Source organism: Marmota flaviventris, chromosome 16 (assembly GCF_047511675.1).
Source record: "Marmota flaviventris isolate mMarFla1 chromosome 16, mMarFla1.hap1, whole genome shotgun sequence".
In the NCBI taxonomy this organism is placed as follows: Eukaryota; Metazoa; Chordata; class Mammalia; order Rodentia; family Sciuridae; genus Marmota; species Marmota flaviventris.
The window spans coordinates 417,025-441,831 of NC_092513.1; the positions used below are offsets into that span (position 1 = coordinate 417,025).

General features: G+C 58.9%; 1 protein-coding gene across 3 annotated transcripts in view; it reads right to left on the reverse strand.

Annotated features, from left to right (window-relative positions):
- Nucleotides 1-3,649: 3,649 nt before the first annotated feature.
- Nucleotides 3,650-24,807, reverse strand: part of Ctdp1 (CTD phosphatase subunit 1) — a 43,429-nt gene continuing 22,271 nt past the window's right edge. For 2 of the 3 annotated variants that reach the window (XM_027935294.2, XM_071602589.1), the window contains exons 8-13: nucleotides 22,942-23,973; nucleotides 21,248-21,389; nucleotides 20,212-20,421; nucleotides 11,043-11,205; nucleotides 6,635-6,822; nucleotides 3,650-4,384 (exon numbers count right to left, since the gene is read on the reverse strand). In XM_027935294.2, the coding sequence (XP_027791095.2) occupies nucleotides 4,243-4,384; nucleotides 6,635-6,822; nucleotides 11,043-11,205; nucleotides 20,212-20,421; nucleotides 21,248-21,389; nucleotides 22,942-23,973 (1,877 nt within the window). In that variant the 3' untranslated portion in view covers nucleotides 3,650-4,242. The remainder of the gene's footprint in view (nucleotides 4,385-6,634; nucleotides 6,823-11,042; nucleotides 11,206-20,211; nucleotides 20,422-21,247; nucleotides 21,390-22,941; nucleotides 23,974-24,807) is intronic. The other variant, XM_027935295.2, reaches the window with a different exon arrangement.

A 24,807-nucleotide genomic window follows, 5' to 3' on the forward strand; every position in this document is an offset into this window, starting at 1 on the left:
CCGCCCAAATTAACAAGTGAATCACAGCTCCAACAGAGAGGTGTGGATGCAGCCTTTGAGTCACCTCTTAGCAGTTCAGTTGGCGCAAAGAATCACAGCCCCTGGGACAGGAGTCCCCATGTTCCTCCTTTGCTAGCAAAGCAATAAACCAACCTCATTTTTTTTTTAAATCAAAACCCTATATTTAATTGGATTGGCATGGGAACAAAGACTGAGCTGGCAACAGGGGCAGGGGCTTCCCCCACCTGGGCCTCCCCAGTGGCTTCTCGGCTGCCGCTGCCTTTCCTCTGTAATAATCGACGCTGACGGGACTGTGCAAGTTTCCTGTGGTCCCCTGGGTGTGGGGGTCTCAGTGGTTCCCTGGGTGTGGGGGTCTCAGGAGGGTCTCTCAGTGGTTCCCTGGGTGTGGGGGTCTCAGGAGGGTCTCCGTGGTTCCCTGGGTGTGGAGGTCTCAGGAGGGTCTCCGTGGTTCCCTGGGTGTGGGGGTCTCAGGAGGGTCTCTGTGGTTCCCTGGGTGTGGGGGTCTCAGGAGGGTCTCTGTAGTTCCCCTGGGTGTGGGGGTCTCAGGAGGGTCTCTGTGGTTCCCTGGGTGTGGAGGTCTCAGGAGGGTCTCTCCGTGGTTCCCTGGGTGTGGGGGTCTCAGGAGGGTCTCTCTGTGGTTCCCCTGGGTGTGGGGGTCTCAGGAGGGTCTCTCCGTGGTTCCCTGGGTGTGGAGGTCTCAGGAGGGTCTCTCTGTGGTTCCCCTGGGTGTGGGGGTCTCAGGAGGGTCTCTCCGTGGTTCCCTGGGTGTGGGGGTCTCAGGAGGGTCTCTCTGTGGTTCCCCTGGGTGTGGGGGTCTCAGGAGGGTCTCTCCGTGGTTCCCTGGGTGTGGAGGTCTCAGGAGGGTCTCTCCGTGGTTCCCTGGGTGTGGGGGTCTCAGGAGGGTCTCTGGGGTTCCCCTGGGTGTGGAGGTCTCAGGAGGGTCTCTCCGTGGTTCCCTGGGTGTGGGGGTCTCAGGAGGGTCTCTGGGGTTCCCCTGGGTGTGGGGGTCTCAGGAGGGTCTCTCCGTGGTTCCCTGGGTGTGGGGGTCTCAGGAGGGTCTCCGTGGTTCCCGTGGATATATCGTAGGGTTACGATTATTATGTTTTTTAACTCTGATGAAGTGCTGTACTCTTTCCACCAGGGCTTTGCCAACATTTTCACCCGTGGTGTGATCTCACCCATCTTCATTATAATCTTCATTTTATTAATATTTACTAATAATTTTATTAATAATTAAAATATGACTAAAATGCTTTAAATACAACTACATAATATATAGAAAATCAATTATAAAATAATTATATTATAAATAGTATTTTGCTTTTATTCTTTAAAGAGCACGTTTCATAAATCGGTTCTTGTATGAAGACTAAGGAAGGAAGTCAGGGCAGCACCGGGAATAACATCAGCTTCTCGTCAGAAACGCGGCAGCCGGGAGAGGGTGGAGTACCAGGTGTTGCTGAGGGACACAACGCACTGGAGCTCTGTGTCTATGAAGCACCCTTCAGAGAGAATCCAAGTTGGTCTCCCGGGGCAAACAGCTGTTGAGGAAACTGAGGCCGGTAGACTGCCTGCAAGAGATGTTCACTCAGATTCTTGAGAGAGAAAGAAAAGGACACAGTTCAGAGAGTCGGAGCTGCGTGGAGAGGAGTGCTGGAGAGAACCTGTACAGTGGGATGGAAACCCTCCCTTCCCGTGTCCTTGCTCAGATGAAGGTGTGACAGCAGCAGACCAGGAGGCAGCGTCGAGAACTGTGAGGAGGCAGAAAGCCCACAGCTAACAGCTGACAGCGAGGACAGTGGCAGATGCCTCACCAGGAGCAGGATGCCCAGGCCACAGGGAGGACAGCAGAAACGGGGACAAAGACAGCCGGAGAGTTCCAACACAGAGACTCAACCACAGGGAGCTCTCAGAAACACTAAAAAACATCTGACTAGGTGAAAAAGAAAGACTTTTATCAAAACTTGTAGGATGCAGCAAAGGCAAGAGCGTCAGAGGGTGGCTGGGAGCAGGAGGCGCGTGTTAGAGAAGAACAACAATGAAAGCCCAGGGGTCTAACTTCCACTTTAGGAAACAGAACGACGATTCGTCGCAGAGTAAACAGAAGAAATGATAAATATTAAAGTAGCGTCAACGGAATTAAAAATAGGAAACGAGCAGACGAAAATGAATGAGACCAAAAGCTGATTCTCTCAAAACATGAAGAAATTTGAGCTGCTTCCAGGGGGCACGCGATGAAAAATAGAGGGGACACCAACCGAGAGCCCACGGACATTAGAGGACCCCGAAGGGATACTGTGAATGGCTCTGCCCAGACAACCAAGACCTCGACGGTGTGCCCCAGTTCTCTGAGACCCAAGGGTCAAAACACATACTCGGCAGCTGACTGACTGTGTCCATCAAAGACACCCTTCCACAACGGAAGCAGCTGTCCCGGAGGGGCTCGCGGGTGAGAGGCATCTGAGGAGGGAGCCACACCAATGCTCCGCGTCTCCTCCAGAAGACAGGGCTGACGGACGACTTCCTGACACACTCACCTGGCCCGCGTCGTCCCAGCACCCAGACCACTTTACAGGAAAACCAGAGACGAACACCCTCAGGAACACAGGTGCAACAGATCAACAGAACGTGACGGATCAGATCCAACAACGGAGGGAAGAGTCACAGACCGTGGCCGAGCCTCTGGGAACCCCTAGATCTAGCTGTGCCTGAGTTGCTCCTCACCTCTCGGAAATGTGAGTCAGTACGTGAAGATGAGCCTATTGGAGTTACCTGCAGGTCAAGGGTACACAGCTTAGCCCAACACTTCACTTTTTTTTTTTTTTTTAATATTTTTTTAGTTGTAGTTGGACACAATACCTTTGTTTTATTTATTTATTTTACGTGCTGCTGAGGACCAAACCCAGCGCCTCGCACGTGCGAGGCAAGCGCTCTGCCACTGAGCCCCAGCCCAGCCCCCAATGCTTCACTTTTAATTTGGCAAATAACCCAGAAAACAGGGTACAGGTCAGTGGTGCTGCTGACCTGAAGCTGGTGACAGAGGACTGCCACACCACGTATCAGGGAAAGCCCGCGGCATCCTGGAGCCGACGTCCGCTCGGGATCGCTTCCTGCTCTGTCCAAGGTGAGCACACCTTGGGCTCCTAAAGCTGGAGGCACCAAGCTCTTGGGATGCCCGCTGAAGGGGGCCAGAACCTTCCTGAACTCCGCATCAAGCGCGCTGTCCAGGGATCCCGAGGACAAGGCCGTGGCCCGGAGTGCCAGGTCGGCCAGTCACTTCAGACGGCCCGTGACTCATTTCCGTCAAGCTACCGATCAAGCCACAAGGACTCCGTGGTTGTTAATGTCATGGTGCAATCTTTTAAAAAATTCCCCCCAATAATGGCAAGAGCAAGAGCCACAGAGTGGCTTGAGACATCGTCGATCTCCTGGCTACACTCGCGAGGCCCTGGTACCTCTGGAACAAACCTCCAGTGCTGTATTTTCTACTGAGCAAGCTCCCACGAGAAGCCGTTCAGAGACGCCACCGCCCCAGCAGAGCGCCCAGCCTAAGAACTGGGACCCGGCCAAGAAAGGAGCCAGAGCAGGGGGCTGCTCTCTGCCAAAATGCACCAGAGAGAGAACAGGATGTACAAAAAGGATCTTTATTAAATGAAAGAATCTGTTTGGTGGGTCAGATATGAAAGCGGTATACAAAAACTCTACATCAGATCTCTCAAAGAAGCACAAGGCCACCCAGGAAAAGGGAGGTCCTCTCATCACGACGCCCTCGGCGAGCAGGGCAGCCCCGACTCGGGGCCTCCGAGGCTGGCTGGGGCTCAGGCCCGTGACCTCTGCACGCAGCGTGCTGCTCTGTCCGCTTAGCCTTTGGCGTTCTGACAGCTCCGGTGGCGAAGCACCAGACACCAGGCTCCTGTACACGGTCACCCAGTCTCCTCGGGTGCCCCCTAAGTGATGTGCTGGGGCACACAGGGGGATCCCCAAGCCCACCCTACGGTGTGACAGCCACCGACTCCCGCTGCACGACAACGCGGCTCTGCTGAGCTCTTTGGCACAGCACAGCAGCGCCCCGCAGCACTCCGTCAGGTAAAAAAGTAGACTTTCCTATAGTGAAACTTCTTAAAAACACCTGTTTCTGCAAAATAATGTCTTTCTGGACGCAGAGCTCTGCACAATATCCGTCTCTCTGGAGAAGGGACCTGGGCGGGGCGGGGCGGCCCGTCACATCAGCTCATTCAGCTCCGCCTCGAGTGCCGCCGCCATCTCGTCCGCCTCGGAGCTGCTGCCCTCCTCGTCCTCGTTGCTGGACTCCTTGCTGGACTCGCTGGCCGCGTCCTCCTCATTCAGCTTTCTCTTGTGGCCTCTGAGGAGAAGGGGAGCACAACTGCGGTGAGAGCCAGGCCGTGGGCAGGCATGCAGCCGGCGCTGCCCGTCCGCACCCGCGAGGGATAGCCAGCCCCACGGTACGGCCACAGACCCTGAGGCACCCACTCCGTGGCTGAGGCGCCTGGGTGTCCACATGGGATCAGCCCTGGGCTGGGCCTGCGTCTGGAGGTGTGTGTGAGCAGAGGACCCGAGCCTCCGACACCCGTCAGGACAGCCGGCTCTCAGGCTGGGCCTCTGTACCTCCCCAAAGGGACTTCAGACAGCAGTGGGCGGAGGACCATGGGCTGGCCTGGCTGTGCAGGGCAGCCCCTGACAGGGATCTGGGACAGCTCCCAGGCTGCAGGGGGAGGAGGTGTCTGAGCAGGGCCTTGCAGCTGCCCAGGAGCCAGGTGGCATGGCTTGTCAGGGTGAACAAGAGAAAAGAGCCCCGTACAGTGGCGTCCTGCGGAGGTGCCTGCACGTGCTCTGCCACCTCTGCCAGCAACCCCTCGTCCACAGCACGCGGCGCCAGGCAGGGCTGACTATTCCCCACCCACACAGGGATGCAAACCCCTACCCACGGCCCACAGCTCAGCTGGCAGTCTGGGGTCAGCATGAATGAGAGCAGCATGTCCACAGGGCACCACCAGAGGAAAGCCCCCTACCACAGGGCAGCATAGCTGCCCGCTCTGGGCCAGCAGCACAGGAGGTTGACACCATACCCATCGCCTTTCCCCAAGACTCACCTCCTGGGGCAGCTGCTAAAACCACCCCCGACGAGTGCCTCAGGCATCAGCAGCACCAGGGGACAGCAGGGCCATTAGGGGGTGGTTTTATTTTAACTGAGCACTGCAGATCAACCCTGTTCAGTAGAACTTGCAGATGACACCCAAGACATTTCCTAGGCCGTGGTCCCTGAAGAGCCAGCCCGAGCCGTAGACAGACACCCTCTTCCCACAGTCCTGCAGGCTCCGGGGCCCCAGCTACGTGCACCATGATTTCACCCCACGATGAGGGGGTAACTGGGCCATGCCAGCTGCTCGCAGGGTCTCCTGCAGGCACTGTGCTCTGGCCTCCCTGAGAGGGCGCTGCAGCCAAGGAACGTGCCACACAGCACAAACAGCGGAGCCCCTGCAAGACCCTGAAGATGTTTTACTTCGTTTCAAACAGAGATGCCATCTGCTTTTGGTCTCATACCCCATAACAGGATCAGTGAAACCAGAGAGCACTGCCTTCCCACTCCTGGCTGAAAGGGCGAGATCCCCACATCTGGGAGGCACAGAACCTGCTGCTGACGGGGGACAGGCCCAGCCCCACAGGGCACTCCCTGCCTCTGGTCTCGGGTTCTAAAGCCATCCTGAACCCTCAGTGCAAAGTAAAACAGCAACTGCGGTGTCACCCCCCCGTCTGAGGAGCCAGTGGGTGGACAGGGAAGGTCCCTGCACCGCTGGGCTGAGAAGTCCAAGTGCAGCCGGCATAGCTGAGCCACCTGTCCCTGAACGCCCACTGTGCCACACCTGGCTTCACCGCCCAGCTCAGAGTGACAGCAGGAAGCCAGGGGTGACTGCAGGCAGGACAGGCGGAGTGGCTGGGCAGTCTGCCCAAGACCCTGCGGCAAGCACCAGAGCGGAGACCAGAGCCTTGCCCACCCCGTCCCTGCAGAGGCGTCACGAGAGCACTCACTGCAGTAAAGCCCAGGCCCTTTCCTGCTGCTGTCCACTGCCAGGGACGCGGTGGATGGGGGGGCCCTCCCTGGACTCTAGAGGCCTTGGTCTCCCCAGCGGCCTGGGTCATTGCCTCGTGCGGGCCTCAGTGGAAGGCACGTGCAGTTCCTCTGCTGAGAGGGGCCACAGCCAGAGCCACCACAGGTCAGCAGAGCGGACCACGGTGCTGGCATCTCATGGCCCCTGGTGCTCCCCTTCCCCACTTAGCACCCAGAAGAGGACACTGTGGCTTTTGTGGGCTGGACTGTGGGCACTCCACACGCTCTGCACACAGGACATCCTGAAGGGGACATGGCTACCAAGAAACGTGGCAAAGACCCACCCACGTTCCCAAGAAGCCGTGCTCTCAATGCCAGTGTGAGGAACGCCATCGGAGGGACAGCCTCTGTTGGACACCAGGCCTCTCCCAACAGCAGCTGTGAGGGTGCTCCAAACACTCCCGACCACAGCAGAACGCACTCCTGGCCCCCTCCTGCCGCCAGCTCTGCTGCCCTCGCTGGCCTGCAGCCACCTCCCACACTGACCTGGGACCGCGGGTGCCCGCAGTGCTCCGGTCGCTGGACGAGGCTGGTCCCAGCGGTGGGCCCTTGTGGGCGCTGGGGGCCTTGGGCTCCCGGGGCCGTGCTGCACCCTCCCGGTCCTCATCCTGTTCCTCTGGCCTCCTCTTCTCACTGTCGCTGTCGTCACTGCCTTCCCCGAGGATGTCATCCACCTGCCAATGGCTCAGAGTCAGGGCCTGCGCAAGCTTTGTGGAAGGCCCTGGCTACCCCCTGCCAGAGCAGGGACGTCCACCCTGCAGCAGGCCTGACCCGCAGCTCTGCTTTCCCCCACTGGAGGCTAAGCCAGGCCGCGAGAGCAGGGGAGACCCTGGCCGCACACAAGGGGATGACGGCTTCCTGCAGGCCCTGGAGTCCGGGAGCATGTGAGTAGCACGCTTGTGAGGGATGCCCGGGTCGGAGAGGTGCAGGGCCCTGAGCCGGCTTCCCGGGGGAGCTCAGCTGGGGCCTGGGGTGCAGCCGCCTGGCCGTCTGCTCTGCTCACCTGCTTTCTCCCCCCCACCTCAAGTCTGGGATGTGCCAGAGCAGTGGCAAGGAGGGGCAGACCCTGCCGACTCCTGAGGACAGGGCCAAGAGAAACAGCAGGAAATGCAGAGTAGGGGTGCCCGGAGGAGGGAGAGATGGGGAGGGACCGTGATTCAAGGACCCTTGCTCAGTCTGACGCATGGAGCGGCCGTATGGCTGCCCTGCTGCAGGTAAGCACAGAACCGGGCCTAGCCGTGGCATGCTGGCCCCAGGGTTGAGGCGTGCACCCACAGGGTGGAAAGAGGACTGGAAAGACAGGTGGGTGCACAGGGCAGAGAGGCCGGTGTTCAGCTGCCCACCAGGGGCGTTCACCTCCAGCATGGACCCTGTGGCAGAGGGTCCTGTGCACAGGACGCTGTCAGTGTGCCAGCCCTGAGGGTGACCTACTGTGTGCAGGGGATGTGCTCCCTGAGCTCCACTTCCCAGCCTGGAAGCAGTGACTCAAAAAATGGGGTTGTGCTAAGTTGCTGAATCTGTGGTCATCTGTGTGCCACACGGACACCTGACATAGGGCCAGCATGGGTTTTTAAGTGGAATGACACCGACTGAGAGGACATTTTTACCAACAGAAAATACTTCAAAGGCCAAAGAGGAACTTTAATGATGAACGGGAAAAAAACCCCCAAACTTGAGGCATGAGAAAGTGCCTTCGGCAGGATTGAAGACCATGCAGACGCTAGTTAGCTGTAGGCGGCACATCCGTGCCAAAAATGGCTTGGGCAGATCACACTGAGACTCCCTGAAGAGCTCTCTACTTAGAGAAGTGTGGCCAAATCTTTTATAAAGCAAAACAGAACCTTGATTTCTTTTTTGCATATGGATTTTCGTATTTCAGAAAACTTAAACTAAAACTTTCAAAAGGTAAATATTCAGAACCCAAAGAGTGATCACAGCATTCTTGTAAAATATTTATCAATAAAAGAAAAATTAGAACGGAGTCAACACCTGATCTAAGAAGGAAGCCGTGACTGCCCAGGGAACCATTCACCTTGGGGCTCAGCATTTAAAGCGGTTAAAAGCCTCTATGCCTGGGTCACGGCTGACCGGAGACTGTTCTTGGGGACTGTGGCTCACCAGAGACTGTTCTTGGGGACCGTGGCTGGGCAGTATCAATCAGACCATGACATAGGAAACCTGTCAGTAACAGGTTCTTGAACACCACCTGTGGCTGTGTCCTGTGGTTCTGAACCTCAGCTTCAAACCTGGACACCACAGTGCCACGGGCGGGGCTGGTTCCAGTCACTGGGTAGATTCTGACCTGCCAGTGACTGTCAAGAGTCTTGGAGACGGCCTGCAGTGTCAGCAGTGCCCACGGCATGGGGAGGATCCTGAGCAGGAAGATGACAAGCTGCTCTGACATCTTCTGGCCTCAGGAGACACTTAGCCGCCTCCCTTCTCTCCCTGGGGACTCCAGGACACAATGCCAGCTGCCACCGTGGCGCAGAGATCCCCGTGGTCAGTCTTTCCTCCTAGCCTATCCTTGCTCCTTGAGGTCGGACGACTCAGGTGGTTGAGGGAAGTCCACTGCTGACCTTCAGCAACTCTGCTCTGCCTGGTGTATTTCACCTCTGTGGCTCCTGCATCTGGGTTGAGACCTGCTGCCTGACCTTTCACTCAGGACGGTCTGCCCCCAGGAAGGGTGGACCTGTGAGCTCTGCACAGTTCTGGCCGGGTCGTCTCAGAGCTGCCGCGGCAGCACACTCCCCAGCATTCCTTGCACAGCACTGACTGCCCCATGGACAGGCTCCACTGCCCCATGGTCTCTGAATGCCAGTGTGGTCCCAAGTGCCTTGGAGGGCTAGGCAACCGTGGCCTGGGTCAGTGTCAGGGCCACAGGTTCTCTGCCATGCTCTTGGGATTGTACCTCAGAGCCAGCACGAGGGGACCCTGCCCAGGTTCCCCAAGATGACCCAGAGCACTATAGGTGCTGTCCAAGTGTCCACTCCTCTCTGATCACAGGACACAGGATACCCCTTGGGCTCTGCTGGCCAGCAGGAAGCTTCCTGAGTTTCAGGTTCCTGTGTGGCGTGTAGCTGGCTGTACAGCTGTGACTGGGGGCTGGCCTTGAGCAGAGCCAGGAAGAGAGAGAGAACCAACCCCCAACCCCAACCAGGAACCCCCAGCACACCCGCAGTGGTTCCCAGGGTTGGCCCTGTAGCTTTGAGCATTCGCTGTGCAGGGTGGGGCTGGGAAACACAGGAGGAAAAGCCAGGAGACCCACATCCCAATGGGACCCTGAGCAGACCCCTCCATCCATCTGCCTCGGGACTCAGGGGCCTGCTTCACCTTGCCAGCTAGGAAGTACCCTGCTCTGGTGTTTTCCTGTTATCACCAAATGCTTGCTTGAGGGACAGCACTGTTGACCTTTGGTCATGTGGGGTGAACAGTCAGTTATCTGGCCCCACTAGAGAATTTTACATGGTGCAGAATGGCCAGCTGTATGGTCATGTGCCAAAGTGGACCGCGGTCAGTTCTGAGCTGCTGCCTGCTCCTCCACACAGGGTCTCCCCAGCAGCCTCAGACCTGACAAACATGGAATCGGGGTGTGCTTGGCTGGGAGAGGGGGAGAAGGCTGGCAGGGGCAGCCAGTGAACACAGGCCCGGGCAGCACCTAGATGCCACCAGGGCAGTAGGTCCTGGGCCCTGGTGCCATGCCTGGTCTGACCTTGCTTCTCCACGGCTCCCCCAGGCTCTGGGGAGTTATCTGAAGGCTAAAGACCGAAGCAACCTGGGAGTCAGGGAGCCCCAGACACCCCCGACCTGGGATCTAGGGACTGGATCTGAGGTCTGTTAGGCCTGTAGGTGGCTGTCATCCACCGGGCTGACACTCAGGACCTTCTGGAGGTGGAGGGTAGGATGGGTGACTTCCTTCTGGCTCCACGGGCCCTCGCTACCTGTGCCCAAAGGGATGCAGACGCTGTTCCCAGAGAAAGCTGCCTAGGTGAGGGCAGAGGAGCCACGGTGAGCTGACAGTGGTACATGGAGAGACTCAGCACACTAGAGAAGGTTCAGTCCTCAGAGGACCAAGTGCCGTTAAGGTGACAGAAAACTGGGCTACTGGTGAGACACCATCCTGGATTTAACCTCCTGCACTTTCTGCTACAGTTGAAAGTAAGCACAACCCATTTTCCTCCTTCAACGCCCCTTTGTACTTCCTGACAGCAGCGTGGGGCGCAGGTGGATGCTCCAGCCAGACCACGTGGCAGGACAGTGAGGCCAGGCAGGAGCCATTCACCAGCACGTGCCCAGCATGCAGACCACCCCAAAACACTTGGCAGGCTGGGAGCTCCCACGGGGGCCGGCCTGTAACCCCAGGAGGGGCGTGGTGGCATGAGGCTGGGGCTGGTCTTAGGGAAGCCAGCAGAAGGTGCATGCTGACCACGCCTTCTTTCTAGCTCACAGTGGGTCTGGAGTCCTGCCACTGCTGCTCCTGCAAGGAAGCAGGTGAGCTGACTCTGCATGCTGCTGAGGCCTGCTCGGGGTCAAGGACACAACCAGAAACTGCCCTCAGAGTCACTGTGCTGCCCACGGCAACCCGGGGCTCAAGGGGGTCCTCGCTTGCCCAGCAGGGCGTCCTGGCACAGGGTTTCAGGGTGCTGAGTGTCACCCCGGCTCTGCCCACAGGTGCCAGAGGCACCTGCCCCTCACCTTGGTGACGGGAAGTCTCTCCAGACAAGGCCACAAGTCTGGGGTGGGGGGTGAAGCGGGCTGAGACCATGGCCAGCGCCCAGGCCTGGCTGTCTGGGGTGCACCTGGTGGGCACTGTTGTGCCAGGAAGCTCGGGATGAGGACAGGCACACCTGTGCACACCTGTGTGAGCACTGGCTGCAGCTCCCGCACAGCCGCTCACCTCCTTGTCCATGCTCTCCAGGTCCTCCCTGCACAGTGTGTACAGCGGCATGGTCTCCGACATGCTGGGCTGCCGCTTCCTCCTAGCAGGGCTGGGCCGTTCTCCGTCCCGCACGTCAGGCAGCTCTTCACCAAACATCTGCGGCTGCTGTGGCTGGACGGCTCTGAAAGGAATGTCACAGTGCTGTGTGAGGAAGGCAGCTGGTGGCACCAGGGGGCACACACGCAGTGTTGTGCTCAGTACACTGGGCACTGCTCCTGGGCTAGGCCCCGCGGCTCACGTTTGCCTTGCACCAGCAAAGTGCCCTGCCACAGGGCTCAGCCTGGCCTGGCTCACGGGAGGAGGGACAGCTTCCCAGCAACCACCAGGAGGCGCCACTGAGCTCAAGTGAAGCCCCAGAGCCCAAAGACACAGCAGAAAGCAAGCGGAGAAAGCGGCATTTACATCCACCAGGCGACGAAAGACCTCCGTACAACGGTGAATCATGAGTGGGCCAAGGGGGGGAGCCACCTAGTCACAGACAGTGGCACCACATCACCAGGCCCCTGCTTCAGGGGCGCGCCTGCTCAGCCCCACCAACCCCAGGCTCTCCTGCTGAACCCGCCCACGGGAAGCTGCTGCTCTCCCGGCTGACGCACTTCTGCCCAGAGGTGTGACTCCCCCCAACTCCTTTCCAGGCACGCTCACAACTCTCAGAACGTAAGGCAGACCCCAGGGAAACAGGCCGCACCATCTCTCCTGCTATTCGTCGCTTCTCCCAGGGCTGGGCCATGCACCCGAGGCTGGTCAGTACGCACAGCACGGCCTAGGCAGTGAGGCCTGCTCACAGCCACAAGGCTAGGAGGAGCACCTGTGCTGGCCCAGCCACACACGGATGTGAGGACCAGGCTTCTGTCTGCAGGTCTGGGAAGTGCGACCTCTGCCTCGTCAGAGGCTGGACTCCAGGTCCCTGTCCTCCTCACAGGTACCGACAGACGTGTGATCGGGGCTTCACCTGGGGGACACCACCACTGCCCACTGCCCTCACACCCACGACCCCAGAGCCGAACATGCCCAGAGCTCAAAAGCAGAAGCTTTCTTTTTACTAAAAATAAATGTATCATGCTGCCATTTAGAAAAGCTTTTTGATTGCAGATGGGATGTAAGAACAAGAGTGTCCACTGGGACAGCTGGAAGAGTGCTGCTCTTCAGGTCAGAGGGGCTGAGGCCCAGTGTGCACGCATGGCCACCCAGGTAAACTGTCCTGGTGCAGTTGCAGGGTTGCAAGACGGGAAAACCATGCCCCTCCTTGACCCGAAGACACAACACAGATCAGCTACCAAACCACGGCCTCCCGGGCCTCTTGCCCAGTTCTCCCTCTCTCCCCAGCAGCACCTCTGGGGCAGGACAGATTTGTGCATTTCTACCTAAACACTAAGCCAAAGTGATTCACAAAGGGTAAAACATGTCACTCTGATAACATTTCTTTTTGACTTCAGCATATTTGGTATTTTCGTTATGTTAACATATAATGGTTTGGTGTTACTTTAAAAATCAGTATTTAAAGTTGTTTAGAAAATAACTGCTCCACCACAGCCAAATACTGCAAGGACCCCAACACTCCTGGGTTGGGGCTCAGAGAAGGTAGAGCAGGGACACAGGAGCCCAGCGTCCACCCCACCTGGGGGAGGAAGCAAGGCCCTTCCCACTCCATCTGCAGTGTCAGAGGCAGCCCAGGGGAGAGTTAGGGCTCATCCCCCATGGTAACAGGGACCCCCATAGCTGTCTCCCAGTGACAGGGGCCCCCCACCCCACCTTGGGCGTCAGCAGGCGGGCCTGACGCTCACCCCTGCAAGAACAGGTGCTGCCTCCACTTCTACTTCCACCACGGAGTTGGCATCAGTAGGATGGAGGATTCTATAACCCTCATCCCCTGACGTGACGGGAAGCCTCAGGGCCCAATCAGAGTCATCTGTCCTTCAAGAACAGCACAGTGTGGAACTCAGAGGCCAACTCCAGGATGACACAGTCGTCTGACAAAGATTCTAACCATCCATGATGAACATGCTTCCTCAAGTCATCACAAACACACCTGAGCTAAATGGAAAAACGCAGAGCCTCAGCAAAAATCAGTAAGTAAATAAACAGAACGAAAAGAGATCCCAAAACCAAAAAATGTGATGAAAACAACAACAAAAAGCAAAGGATGGGCATGACAGCAAAATGGGGGTGACAGAAGAAAACTGCCAGTGAGTTCAGCTTCTAACAGAATCACCTCTCTGAAAACAAAGCCAACAGGCCAAAGAGGAAAAGGGAATGCAGTTCTGAGATGACGCCAGGTGACACTGGCTCAGGGTCCTGGTGGAGGCAGAGTTGGCCCACAGAAAAGCGGGAAACAGCCCTAATCTGGCAAAAGATGAGCATCTGAGAGCACCCACCCCCAAGCACAGCACAACACACATGACACTGAACTCCCAGGAGCAGAGAGCCCTGAACAGCAGCAGACTGAGGAGCGCGGGCTGCCCACGCCAGCAGAGGCAAGCAGGCGGAGGCGCTCCAGGGCACTGCAAAGAGGGGCCTAACTCGAAAACGTGTCGGGGGAAGAGAAGCTCGAGACGCTTTGGATGAGGAGACACAGAGGTCTGTGGGGAGCCACTCTGAATGACTGCATCTTCGTCCTGGAGCGGACAGGACTTCACTGTCACCACGTCTCGTCGTGCCTGGCACTGCCCTGTCCCAGAGGTTTGAGGACGCATCTTCAGACATAGGTGTGCTGCCCGTGAATCGAGCTACTCTCCCCTGTTCCTTGTGATACTACCCCTGTGCCCTGTTTGGGATAGAACGTTCCAGGGAAACCGCTTTGTGTGTCCCCTGCTCTTGCTCTGCCCTTGGGTGTGGCCTTCCTACATGTCAGTCAACCCGCTGACAGCAGGCGTCACAAAACCAGACTCAAGCCCCTGAAACCTGACCCCTTGCCTCGGCGGAATGGCTTCTCCTCAATAAAAGGTTCAGCACGGGCTCCCTTTCTGCCACCCATAAGTCAGAGGAGCATCACAGGACCCAAAGGAATTTTGTGCAGCCCAGTTCCCCTGGAGTGACCCAGTGGTCGAGTCATGAGGAACGTGACAAAGGTCCCATGGTGGACCTTGCCGAGGGAGTGTGAGGGAGCCCTGAGGGGCACAGGAAGGGTGAGGAGACCCTCATGGGACCCTCTGTGTGGCCGGGTGCAAGGGCACAGACTGCCTCACTGAAGGTCTGAGTCACTTCTGACTCATCAAGTCCAGAGCTGGGCTGGGGCTCCGAGGCAGAGCGCTTGCTGAGCGGGTGAGGCCGTGGGTTTGGTTCTCAGCACCACACATGAATAAAATAATTAAAACAAAGGCAGAATAATTATTTAAAACTATATTAAAAAAAAAAGAAAAATGGGAAAGAAGACAGCGAAGGCGAGGAACAGAAGAGAGCCACACAGAAGGCAGAGCCGATACCTGGTCCCTTAAAGGCCCATGACATCAGACTCTCCAGGAGAACCAGCAGAACAGGGCAGAGTGACACACGACATCAGCACACTCCAGGAGAACCAGCAGAACAGGGCAGAGTGACACACGACATCGTCACACTCCAGGAGAACCAGCAGAACAGGGCAGAGTGACACACGACATCGTCACACTCCAGGAGAACCAGGAGAACAGGGCAGAGTGACACACGACATCAGCACACTCCAGGAGAACCAGCAGAACAGGACAGAGTGACACACGACATCAGCACACTCCAGGAGAACCAGCAGAACAGGGCAGAGTGACACACGACATCGTCACACTCCAGGAGAACCAGCAGAACAGGGCAGAGTGACACACGACATCAGCACACTCCAGGAGAACCAGCAGAACAGGACAGAGTGACACACGACATCAGCACACTCCAGGAGAACCAGCAGAACAGGGCAGAGTGACACACGACATCAGCACACTCCAGGAGAACCAGCAGAACAGGGCAGAGTGACACATGACACGTCACACTCCAGGAGAACCAGCAGAACAGGGCAGAGTGACACACGACATCGTCACACTCCAGGAGAACCAGCAGAACAGGGCAGAGTGACACACGACATCAGCACACTCCAGGAGAACCAGCAGAACAGGGCAGAGTGACACACGACATCAGCACACTCCAGGAGAACCAGCAGAACAGGACAGAGTGACACACGACATCAGCACACTCCAGGAGAACCAGCAGAACAGGGCAGAGTGACACACGACACGTCACACTCCAGGAGAACCAGCAGAACAGGGCAGAGTGACACACGACATCAGCACACTCCAGGAGAACCAGCAGAACAGGGCAGAGTGACACACGACACGTCACACTCCAGGAGAACCAGCAGAACAGGGCAGAGTGACACACGACATCAGCACACTCCAGGAGAACCAGCAGAACAGGGCAGAGTGACACACGACACGTCACACTCCAGGAGAACCAGCAGAACAGGGCAGAGTGACACACGACATCGTCACACTCCAGGAGAACCAGCAGGGACATCGTCACACTCCAGGAGAACCAGCAGAACAGGGCAGAGTGACACATGACATAGCCCTGCCTAGTGTGAAGCAGGTGACCTGGAGAGCTTCCCCAAAAACCCAGGTGGTTTCCCTAGAGACTGCCACCACGTACACCCGGGCAGTCTCCTCCTGTCTCGTGGGTGGGCGACACGTCCCAGCCTGCCTCACCGGGCGAGTCTGCTCCCCACCAAGGACACCAGCACCCGACCCAGGGAGCAGGGCTGTGTCGATCCTTTAAGGCAATCAATATGCTCCCTGTGCAGTAACCGTCTGCAGAGCTGCAAAACCACACGGTCACAAAATCCAGAACCCACCAGTGACGAACTCACAGGAGGGACCCTGCCCAACCCAAGAGAGCACCTGCAGACACCTGCAGCTCCACCACCCTAAGTCCAGCCGTCGCCCTGGACTGAGGGGAAGGTCAGGTTCCACAGGCCAAGGGGACAGACAGACTGGAGACACGCTGCAGGTCCACACCAACTCCAGGCGGCATCAGGCAGCCAAGGAAGGGGAGCTGCAGGCCACTGAGTGAGGTGGAGCAACAGCTCACCGCCCGAACAGAGTCTGAGCGGCAAAGACGTAGCCAGGTGCCGGCCATGCCTGTCATCCCAGCAGCTCAGGAGGCTGGGCCAAGAGGATCCAAAGTTCCAGGCCAGCCTCAGCCACTTAGGGAGGCCCTCACCTGTAACTTCCTGAATGACCAGCAGAGGGCACTGTTGGGACCTAGGGCTTGGCTAGGCCAACAGGCAGCAGGGAAAGCACGGGGGGGGGGGGGGAGCTGGAGAGGCAGGACCGCGTCCAAATCGGAATCTTTCCTGCCAAGACCCCGTGGGGAGGATCGGGCAGCGCAGGACAGAGAAGACAGAGCTCTGCAGGGAAGCAGCAAGAGCCGCCAGGGAAAGGCCAGGTCTCGGTGTCCCTGCAGCCAGCAGGTGGGCGGAAGTGGCCAGCCTCTCCAAGGGCACACTTCTGAGCTGCCACACAGCCCACCCCTGCATGGCAGAGCAACGCCAGACCTTAGCTGCATGGGGAACAACAGATATTCTGGGCACAGCCCAGGTACCCCCAGAGGGCTGGCAGTGACTGGGTACTGACCAGGGGGCACTGTCCAGGCAGCCACACCCACTGACCTCCAGGGGAACCGGCAAGTGAAAGGCCAGACCCCAGGGCACATGGCTCCGGGCCCTGTTTTTGACAACCTTCTTCAAGGGGCTGAACTCCAGGGCTGGATGAGGCAGGGCAGTGCCAGGGGCAGCAGGAAGGTGTAGGTGCTGTCGGGGACTGTGCTCCTGCCATGCCCTGGGGGGGCCGCCTGCTCCAGGGTTCTGGAGGATGCTGTCACTGGAGCTGGCCAAGGGCATGAGGACTCTCTGTGTGACATTTCTTCCACTGCAGGTGACGTGAAAGGTTTCACAATAAAAGGTGCAACCACACAGACACGTGCTCAGCTGTGCAGTCTCAGTGTGTCCAGAGGTCCTGCAGCATGGCTTCCTCCCCAGGCCCAGGGAGCCAGGGAGCTGGTGTGGGGTGAGCTGACTGCATCCACCACAGCACTTCTGCCCACCTGCTGGCTGCAGGGACCCCGAGGCCTGCCCCTTCCGCTATCCTGCAGAGCTCTGCACATGCCCGTCGTCTTCTGTCTGTCCTGCGCTGCCTCGTCCTCTCCACGGGGCCTTTGGCAGGAAAGGTTTTGATTCTGATGAGGTCCTGCACCTCACACCCACCCATCTGAGTCTCTAGGAGAGCCAGTGACCCAGCCCAGAGCCACAAATATCATGAAGAGTCAGGAAAAACTCACAGTTCCCCAGCCTTGGGTGAGGACATGCTCAGAGGACAGCCTACCATGGGTACCACCCGGAGCCCTGTCACAATGGGCCCACCCAGGGTTCTAGACCCAAACAGCAGTGGCCGTCATTCTTGGGTGGGGGAGGGTGGCCCTCTGCAGAACTGTGGCAGGCACACGGGAGCCTCTGGGGAGGTGGGCAAGGTGCAGGCTGTGGGGGCATAAGAAGCAGTGGGTGGCTGGGGTGGGGTGAGGGCTCCCGTTGCCAAGGGCGGGGGCAGTCACTGGGCCTCTGTGGAGGGTGGAGAGGGAGCACAGCAGGTGTGGGACCCACAGTGCAGAGAGCGCCAGCACACGCATCTGCTCCACCTGCGAGACTCGGCAGGTACCGTGTCAAAAGAACAGGGAGGCTCCAGTTTGATTGAGGGGCGCTGCCAGGTGCTGCAGGGGGCAACATGCTGATGCCCTCACCCACAGAGAGAAGGCCCAGCCTGACCACCCGGGTCATGGGGGGCGTGGCCAGAGAGTGGCTGTACCCAGGCCGCAGCTCCTGCAGTACCCCGTGCTGTGAGGCACCAGGAGGGGAAGAAGGGCCATGTGGTCGCGTCTGCAAACAGCTCTCAACCATCAACGCTGACGTGTGCCACCTGCACACAAAGGCTGCTTCCCGTAGGTCTCGGTGTTGACAGACGGCGTGACTGACTGAGCAACAGGCTGTCTGATCCTCTGTGGTGAGTTGGACCGCCCACATCACTGTCTCTCGTGCACCTCAACAGGCTGGTGATGACGAACAGCACGAGCACCTTGGGGTCGATTCCCTTCTCCAGGTAGAGCTGTGGCTGGGCCCTGCTGGGGACAGGCACGGAGGACACTGCTCCTGCAGCCAGTCACTGTCTCGAGTTATGCCTTCATTACCAGCCATTCCAGGGACAAAGACATGCTCTGCTCTATTCAGCTTACCCTACGCAAATTATTCTCAGTCACAATGACTTCTTCCCACTTCCCTTAGAATCCCTGTCTACTGAGACACACGCTTCAGGCAGGGCTGAACGGACGAGAAACAACTGCACCTGATCTTTAAACACACCCCGCGGTTATTCAACAACTGCTTTTGTGCTTAAGAAACCCAAAGTGCGAAGCTGTGACCTCTTTCCCATGGCATGAGGAGCACATTCGGAACAGGCAGGCTCCCGTCCGCACCTGCAAGTGTGAGTTCTGAGGCTGATCTAAAATCCACGACTTCATCTTAACACTGGAGTGGAGGCCTGAATTTCATCGGCACCCACTCAGGGCACCGCTCTTCCCTGCCCAAGCACTTCCCTTTGGGCAGGGCCCTGCACCACCTACCACTGAGACATCAGCACCCGGGGCCAGATCCCACAGTGCCACAGGCATGCGCCAGTCCTGGCTGTGGGCACAGAACCCACGCTGGAGTACGCAGAGGGTAAGTGGCAGCTCCAGGATGGAGCTGGCCACCAGAAAGAGCAGGCCTGCTAATCCAGCCTGACCTGCGACCTCTGCAGGGGGTGGCTGTGGATGGAGCTAATCGCCAAGAGCCAGTGCTCCCGCAGCCACAGCTGCACAACTTCATAAAACCCAGGCCCAGAGCACAGCGGGGTGGGTGCACGCCAATCCCCAGGGGATGGAAACCCCAGTGCTCAAGACCCACGGGACACAGGCTCTCCTGAGGAGTCGTCTTATGAATTTCCTACCTCGCGGCTTACTTCACGGACCCTTCTGCCTGACTGGTCACTGAAGGAGCCGCTCCTGGCGCGGCAGTCCCACCAGGCGGGAGGTCTGGGGTGCACTGGGCTCCTCCTCTGTGCCCTCCTCACTGCTTTCACGGCCTAACCCCGACCATGAATCTCCTGAGCCCAGGAAGGTACTGCCACCGGCTCGGCGAGGCCACGCCACGTGGACGAGCACAGCCCTGCGGCCGGGAGCTGCTCTCCAGTGCCTTCGACGGTACCAAGTGAAACTGCTCTTCAGGCCAGAATCCCAAACGCTCCCCACAGAGAAAGCCCGGCACCAGGGCTCCAGCTAGGGCGTGGCTCCCTGGGGTGGGGACACGGCTCACAGGGCACATGCTGCAGTAACACTGCCAGAGCGTCCCCGACACGGAACCCACTTCACGCAGCAAGTCTGAGCCTAGAGCCTTGCCACAGGAAGCAGAGTGTGTGGCCACGACCCTTGTGGTCAGTGACCACAAGTGACCACGCTCCGTCACTGGGAGGAACCAGCACGTAAGCAGCAGCTGACATTTTCAGGCATAAAAATGTGTCCCCAGGTGGCGCTAGGCCTGTCCACATCCAGAAGGCAGGAGAGCCACCCTGCAGCCACCCTGAACCAAGACCCCGGCTGGGTCGTCTTTCTGGCTGTGTGGTCTCAGCACACCTTAGCAGTGAAGTGTCACCGAGGCCACTTTGGGAAACGTTCGCCTGCTTCAGATCACCAGGACCCACAGGCAGAGTGTGTGAAAACAGGCAGGTGGCCGGGGACAACAGGCCTGCAAGGCTAGGCCTGGAGGGCATCAGAGAGAGCCAGCACCACCCCACAGGGCTGCCCGGGGGCACCCGACACACGTGCAGGGCCACGAGGAGGGGCAGGGCTTATGAAGGGTGCTCCAGAGGATCCACACAAGTTCTCTGCTTTCTGTTCTGGAACCCAAGAGGGGGCAGAGAAATGAACAGAAGAGCCCCAGTGCCCACCAACTGAGTTGCTGCCCTCGGCCCAGGAGCCAGCACACACTGAACTCAACCTTCAGCATCCCTGCCCACACCGTGGCAGCTGACACGATCACCTAATGGGGTGGACGCCTTACAACCCAGACGGCCTCAGGCGCCACGCTTACCTGAAGGAGGACGACTCCCCGTGGACAGGCAGGGAGCCGGCTGGTGCTGGTGTAGGGCCCTGGGCACCTGTCCTGATAAGCTTCCCTGTGTTGGAGTCATAGATCCGGACCTCGGGGCCAGGCTGGGCCTTGGGGTGGACGGGCGTGGGGTGGAACAAGGCTGCTGGAAGCAGGCTGTGCCTGTCAGGAAAGGCTGTAGGGCTGTTCTCCCTGTCGAGGGCAGGAGCAGGGCCGTGAGAATAGCCATGCCCACGTGGGGCACAGGGCATGATGGGCATGATGCAGGGACAGACCAGGGGGGACAGCATGCAGGACCACCAATGTCCACTGCCCAGGCACATGGTTCCCAAAGCCTCTGGCTCCTGGTTGGGTTCCTTGATGGAGGGTGTGCAAGAGCAGCCCCTGTGTGCTGTGGAGACACAGGCTTTCCTCACCAGCACAGTGGGGCTGCCTGGGGAGTGGCCCCTCGCGGGGCCGAGGGCACCTTGCCTCTGTGGCCCAGCAGCAGGCACACTCACCCTCGAGTGCCTCCCCGGGAGACATGGAGGACAGCCTCTGCACCGACCCTTTATACCCAGCCCGGCCCGCCCTTTCTTCGGTCTGCTCATCTGGAAAGTGCTTTTACCTAACGCGCAGTACTCCCTGGCCCTCGGGGCACGCAAGCTAAGATCCACCACTAAAAGCCACATCGCGCTTCACCCAAACAGAGAAAGCAGTTCCGCTTCTTGATTCTGATGACTGCACACAGGCTTCCTCAGTCTGTCCGAATTTACGGGCGGGGAGGGGTCACTTTCTTGGGGGATGGGGCAAAGGTGGTGCAGAACACACCAGCGCTCAGGAGCAGCTTTGGGGGCCAGGTGGCATGGACCGGGGACACTGGCCAGCAGCAAGCTCCCCTCACCGACTTAGACCTCATTTGATCCTCTGTGAAACGGGCCTGCTGGGAGATGAGGCAGAGCCACACCCACAGGCCAGTGGTGGTCAGGTACCTGTTGATGGGTGGACAGCTCAGGGCGGGGCATGGCCTAGCACCCACCTGTGTGCCCGGGCGTCGTCCTCCGTGAGCGGGAAGAGCTGCTCCTCCACCTTGTCCCAGCGCTCCAGGCAGCTCCACAGCCAGTCGGGGCTGACCACGTGCAGGTGCCTGCACTCCTGTGCCTGCCGCACCTTCTCCGTGCCTGTGGAGACCACTGTCAGGCTGTCCCTGCAGCAGGGGGAGGGCATCTGGGACAGACCCAGGGCAAGGACACCCTGGGGAAGGGACCAGGAGGAGCCGAGAGGAGGGACCCTGAGAGGCCAGGTCCCCGCAGCATCGCCTCCTTCTGCCCGAGACTCGGCCTCCAGGGGCAGGACCTGTGTATCTCACCACCACCAGGACCTCGAGCTCTCCCTCCACACACTACCAGGGCCTCGCAACTGCACCCAGCCCCTCCAAAGAGCCGTCCGCAGGGACGAACACCTGTCCCTCTCTTTGCAGCCCTGCCATCATCATCCCACCAGATGCCACCATCTTCTATGGGACCCGACGGGCTCTCAGCTCTACTCCAGCACCTGGGTGGCCTCCTGAGGACCTGTCCTCCCCCTCGTGCATCCTGAGTGTCCCCTAGTCTGAGGCTTCCACCTGAGCTCCTGCTGAGCCTGTCCCACCCCTGTGACTTGAGGTGGCTGCTGCAGCTCTGGTCAGCTAGGTCTTTAGGACAGTCACTTCCCTTGGCGGCACAACCCCTGTGCTGTGAGGCAGGACGAGGTGCTGCCTACCTCACGTGAATCCTGAACACAAGAGCCAAGAGGACGAGGGTGTGCCACAGGGAACAAGCCCAGAGCGCGCAGGAGAAGCTGCGGGTCAGGTGCTGGGTGGCCGCGGGCAACAGCCACAGGTGGAAGCACTCGGGTACAAAAGCAAGGGACCTGAGCCACACCTCCTCTACCTGCGGGTGGAGGGTGGAGGCTGGACCCCCCGCGCCTTCTCCGGGCAGGGGATCTGGCTGGGAGAAGAGCCTGCCTCTGGCCCTGAGCACGGCACACGGTGGTGGGAGCCCTCCACACTATGACCCAAGGCTCTGCACAGCCCGACGTGCACCCGAGGCACAGCATCCAACAGGAGCACGCCGGCCTCCGTGGAAACAGGCCTGAGGTGAAGCCAAGCGTCCGCAGCCCTGACTCGCTGACAGCAGCTGTGACAGGCAAGGCCGAGGCAGCTGGCAGTCTTCACGCGTCTGGGGTGAGCATCCCTGCAAGCTCGCCCGTCACTCCAGGGTTCCGTCCTCCTTGGCTGAGGTCTCGGAAGCCAGAGGAGGTGCACCCAGTTCCAGGGGGTCCTCCCCTTTCCTGCCTACAGTGAATGCTCTCTTTGCTCAACTGGCTTTCTCAGAGGGCTCCTCGTCTTTCGCCTGCTCCCTGAGGCACGCAGCCTCTGGCTGGCTCCCTCCCACTACTCCTGGAGAGAGCGCCACCATCCCAGAGCAGCAAAGCGACTGCTCAAAGGACCCACAGCGGCCAGCCGCCAGTGCAGAGGCCCACAGAATGCACCCGGGCAAAGAAGTCCGCCACAGGGAATCACCCACCCGCTCTCACAGGTCCCCGTTCTAGAAAGTGTGCCTGACCGCGCACTGGGCCACGCACAGCCACGCCAGCCTCCAGGACAGGGACTGCCATCGGGTGGAGGCAGGCCTTGACCACCCAGAGCGCGCGGCTGGCCTGCTGCGCCCGCAGAACGTGGGGGGCACTTACCAGCCCGTGCTGCGATCAGGTGGGTGGCCCTGTCAGGGGCGTCGGGGCTCAGCACCAGCTGGGTGAGGACCCTGGCCCCCAAGGCCGTGGCATGGTAGTGCTCACGGGTCTTCTCCACAGGGAAGTTGGTTGGGTGCAAGCCACTGAATATCACCGCGACGTCCGCCAACACCTTGCTCTTGAGCTCTGGCACGATCTTGCGTATGTCCGGAGCCTCCGCGAGCTCCTGGTTGAGGTACCTGTCGTACCTGGAGTAGTAGTCCCTGTGCACACGCACCAGGATCTCCTCCAGGTGGATCAGGTGGTCGTCCTCGTCCGTGTCCTCCTCCTCCTCCTCCATGCTCTGGTCTAGGGACTCGCCGGCGGTGATGCCTGACTGCTCGCTATTCTGGGACTCCGTCTCTGCCTCCTTCCTGTCCACACAGCCATTGCCCAGGCCACAGAGGCCATCTCGCTCACCCTCCTCCTGCCCGTCCAGGTCTGGCCCTTTGTCCTGTGTGTGGACTCTGGGCCCTGGCTCTCCAGGGGGGCCTGCCCCTGCCAGTCTCTCCCCGCCCGTGTCAGGCGGACCTCCCTGCTGTGCGGCTTTGGCGCCATCGCGGGCAGCTGCAGGTCTCTTTCGGCTCCTCCTCTCACTCTCCCCCTCAGAGGTCGAGGAGGACGACTTGGGGCCCTCCGATTCACTGCTCTCGCTGTCACTGGACAAGTCAAAATCCAACTCCGGGCTGGAGGCGCCCTGTGTGGGCTGGGCCCCTGGTGAGGTCCGGCCTCCCTGTTCACAGGAGGCTTGGGCTTGGGGCTCTGGAGCCTCGGCCAGCTCACGGCCACCAGGGGCCCGGGGACAGGGCCAGGCGTCCCTCTCATCTGCTTTGCTGGGAGACGCTCCCAGTGCAGCCTCACTGCCATTCACCTCTCGGGTGGGCTTCCCCAGGCCATTGCTCCGCTCTGCCCCGGCAACGGGTCTGCCCTCCTCGGGCTCTTTCACAGACGGGGCTGGTTCCAAGACATCGGCGCCTTTAGAAGAATGGTTTACTGAAATGTGCACACAAAGGGAAAGGCTCCTGTTACCCCCCGTTCGGCACTTCTGAACCCTGAGCACGCGCCTCCCCACACCACAACCACCCACCTGTCAGGAGCCAGCAGCAACGCCCAGGGTGCGGCCACGCCAACCTGGCGCCCTTTCACCCACACGGGCCCTGGCTTTATAGGAGAAGGTCCCCACCACACACCCTGCCAGGGGCCCTTGAGCACCACCTTCCCCTGGCCTTGACCTCTAAGTTCTACTTCAGTGACTACAGCAGTGACGCGTGCCTCAAGATGTCCTGCTTTGAAACTCAAGAGACCAACAGAAACTCTGAAAACCAAATCAAGGGGCTGGGGCCGTAGCTCAGCGACAGAGCACTTGCCTAGCATATGTGAGCACTACAAAAAAAAGAACAAACAAAACAGAGGCACGCTGTCCATCCACAACTACAAAAAAATCTTTGAAAAATTACAACAAAAACAAAAAACCAAATCACGTCTCCTCAACAGGCTTTGCCTCAAGCGTGCCTGAGAGGTCCATGGTTCCCTGCGGACTCCAGGAGGGCACAGCCAGGGCCCTGAGCTCTGGGCATCCTCATGAGAGAGCCCCTGCACCCACCTCTCACACCCTCTGAGGAATGCGGAGGCTTTAAGGAAAACTGGACGAGCTGCAGTGCCCGGTGCTGAGAAGCATCTAGAATCTCACCTGACCAAGAAGATACCGATTTTAATTGCCCCGACCTTCAGTATCACATAAGCCCCAAATAAAACTGAGATATAAGCAAATTCTATAAAATTGTAACATAAATTTAAAAAGTGGATCTTGACTTTACAGCAGCCAAA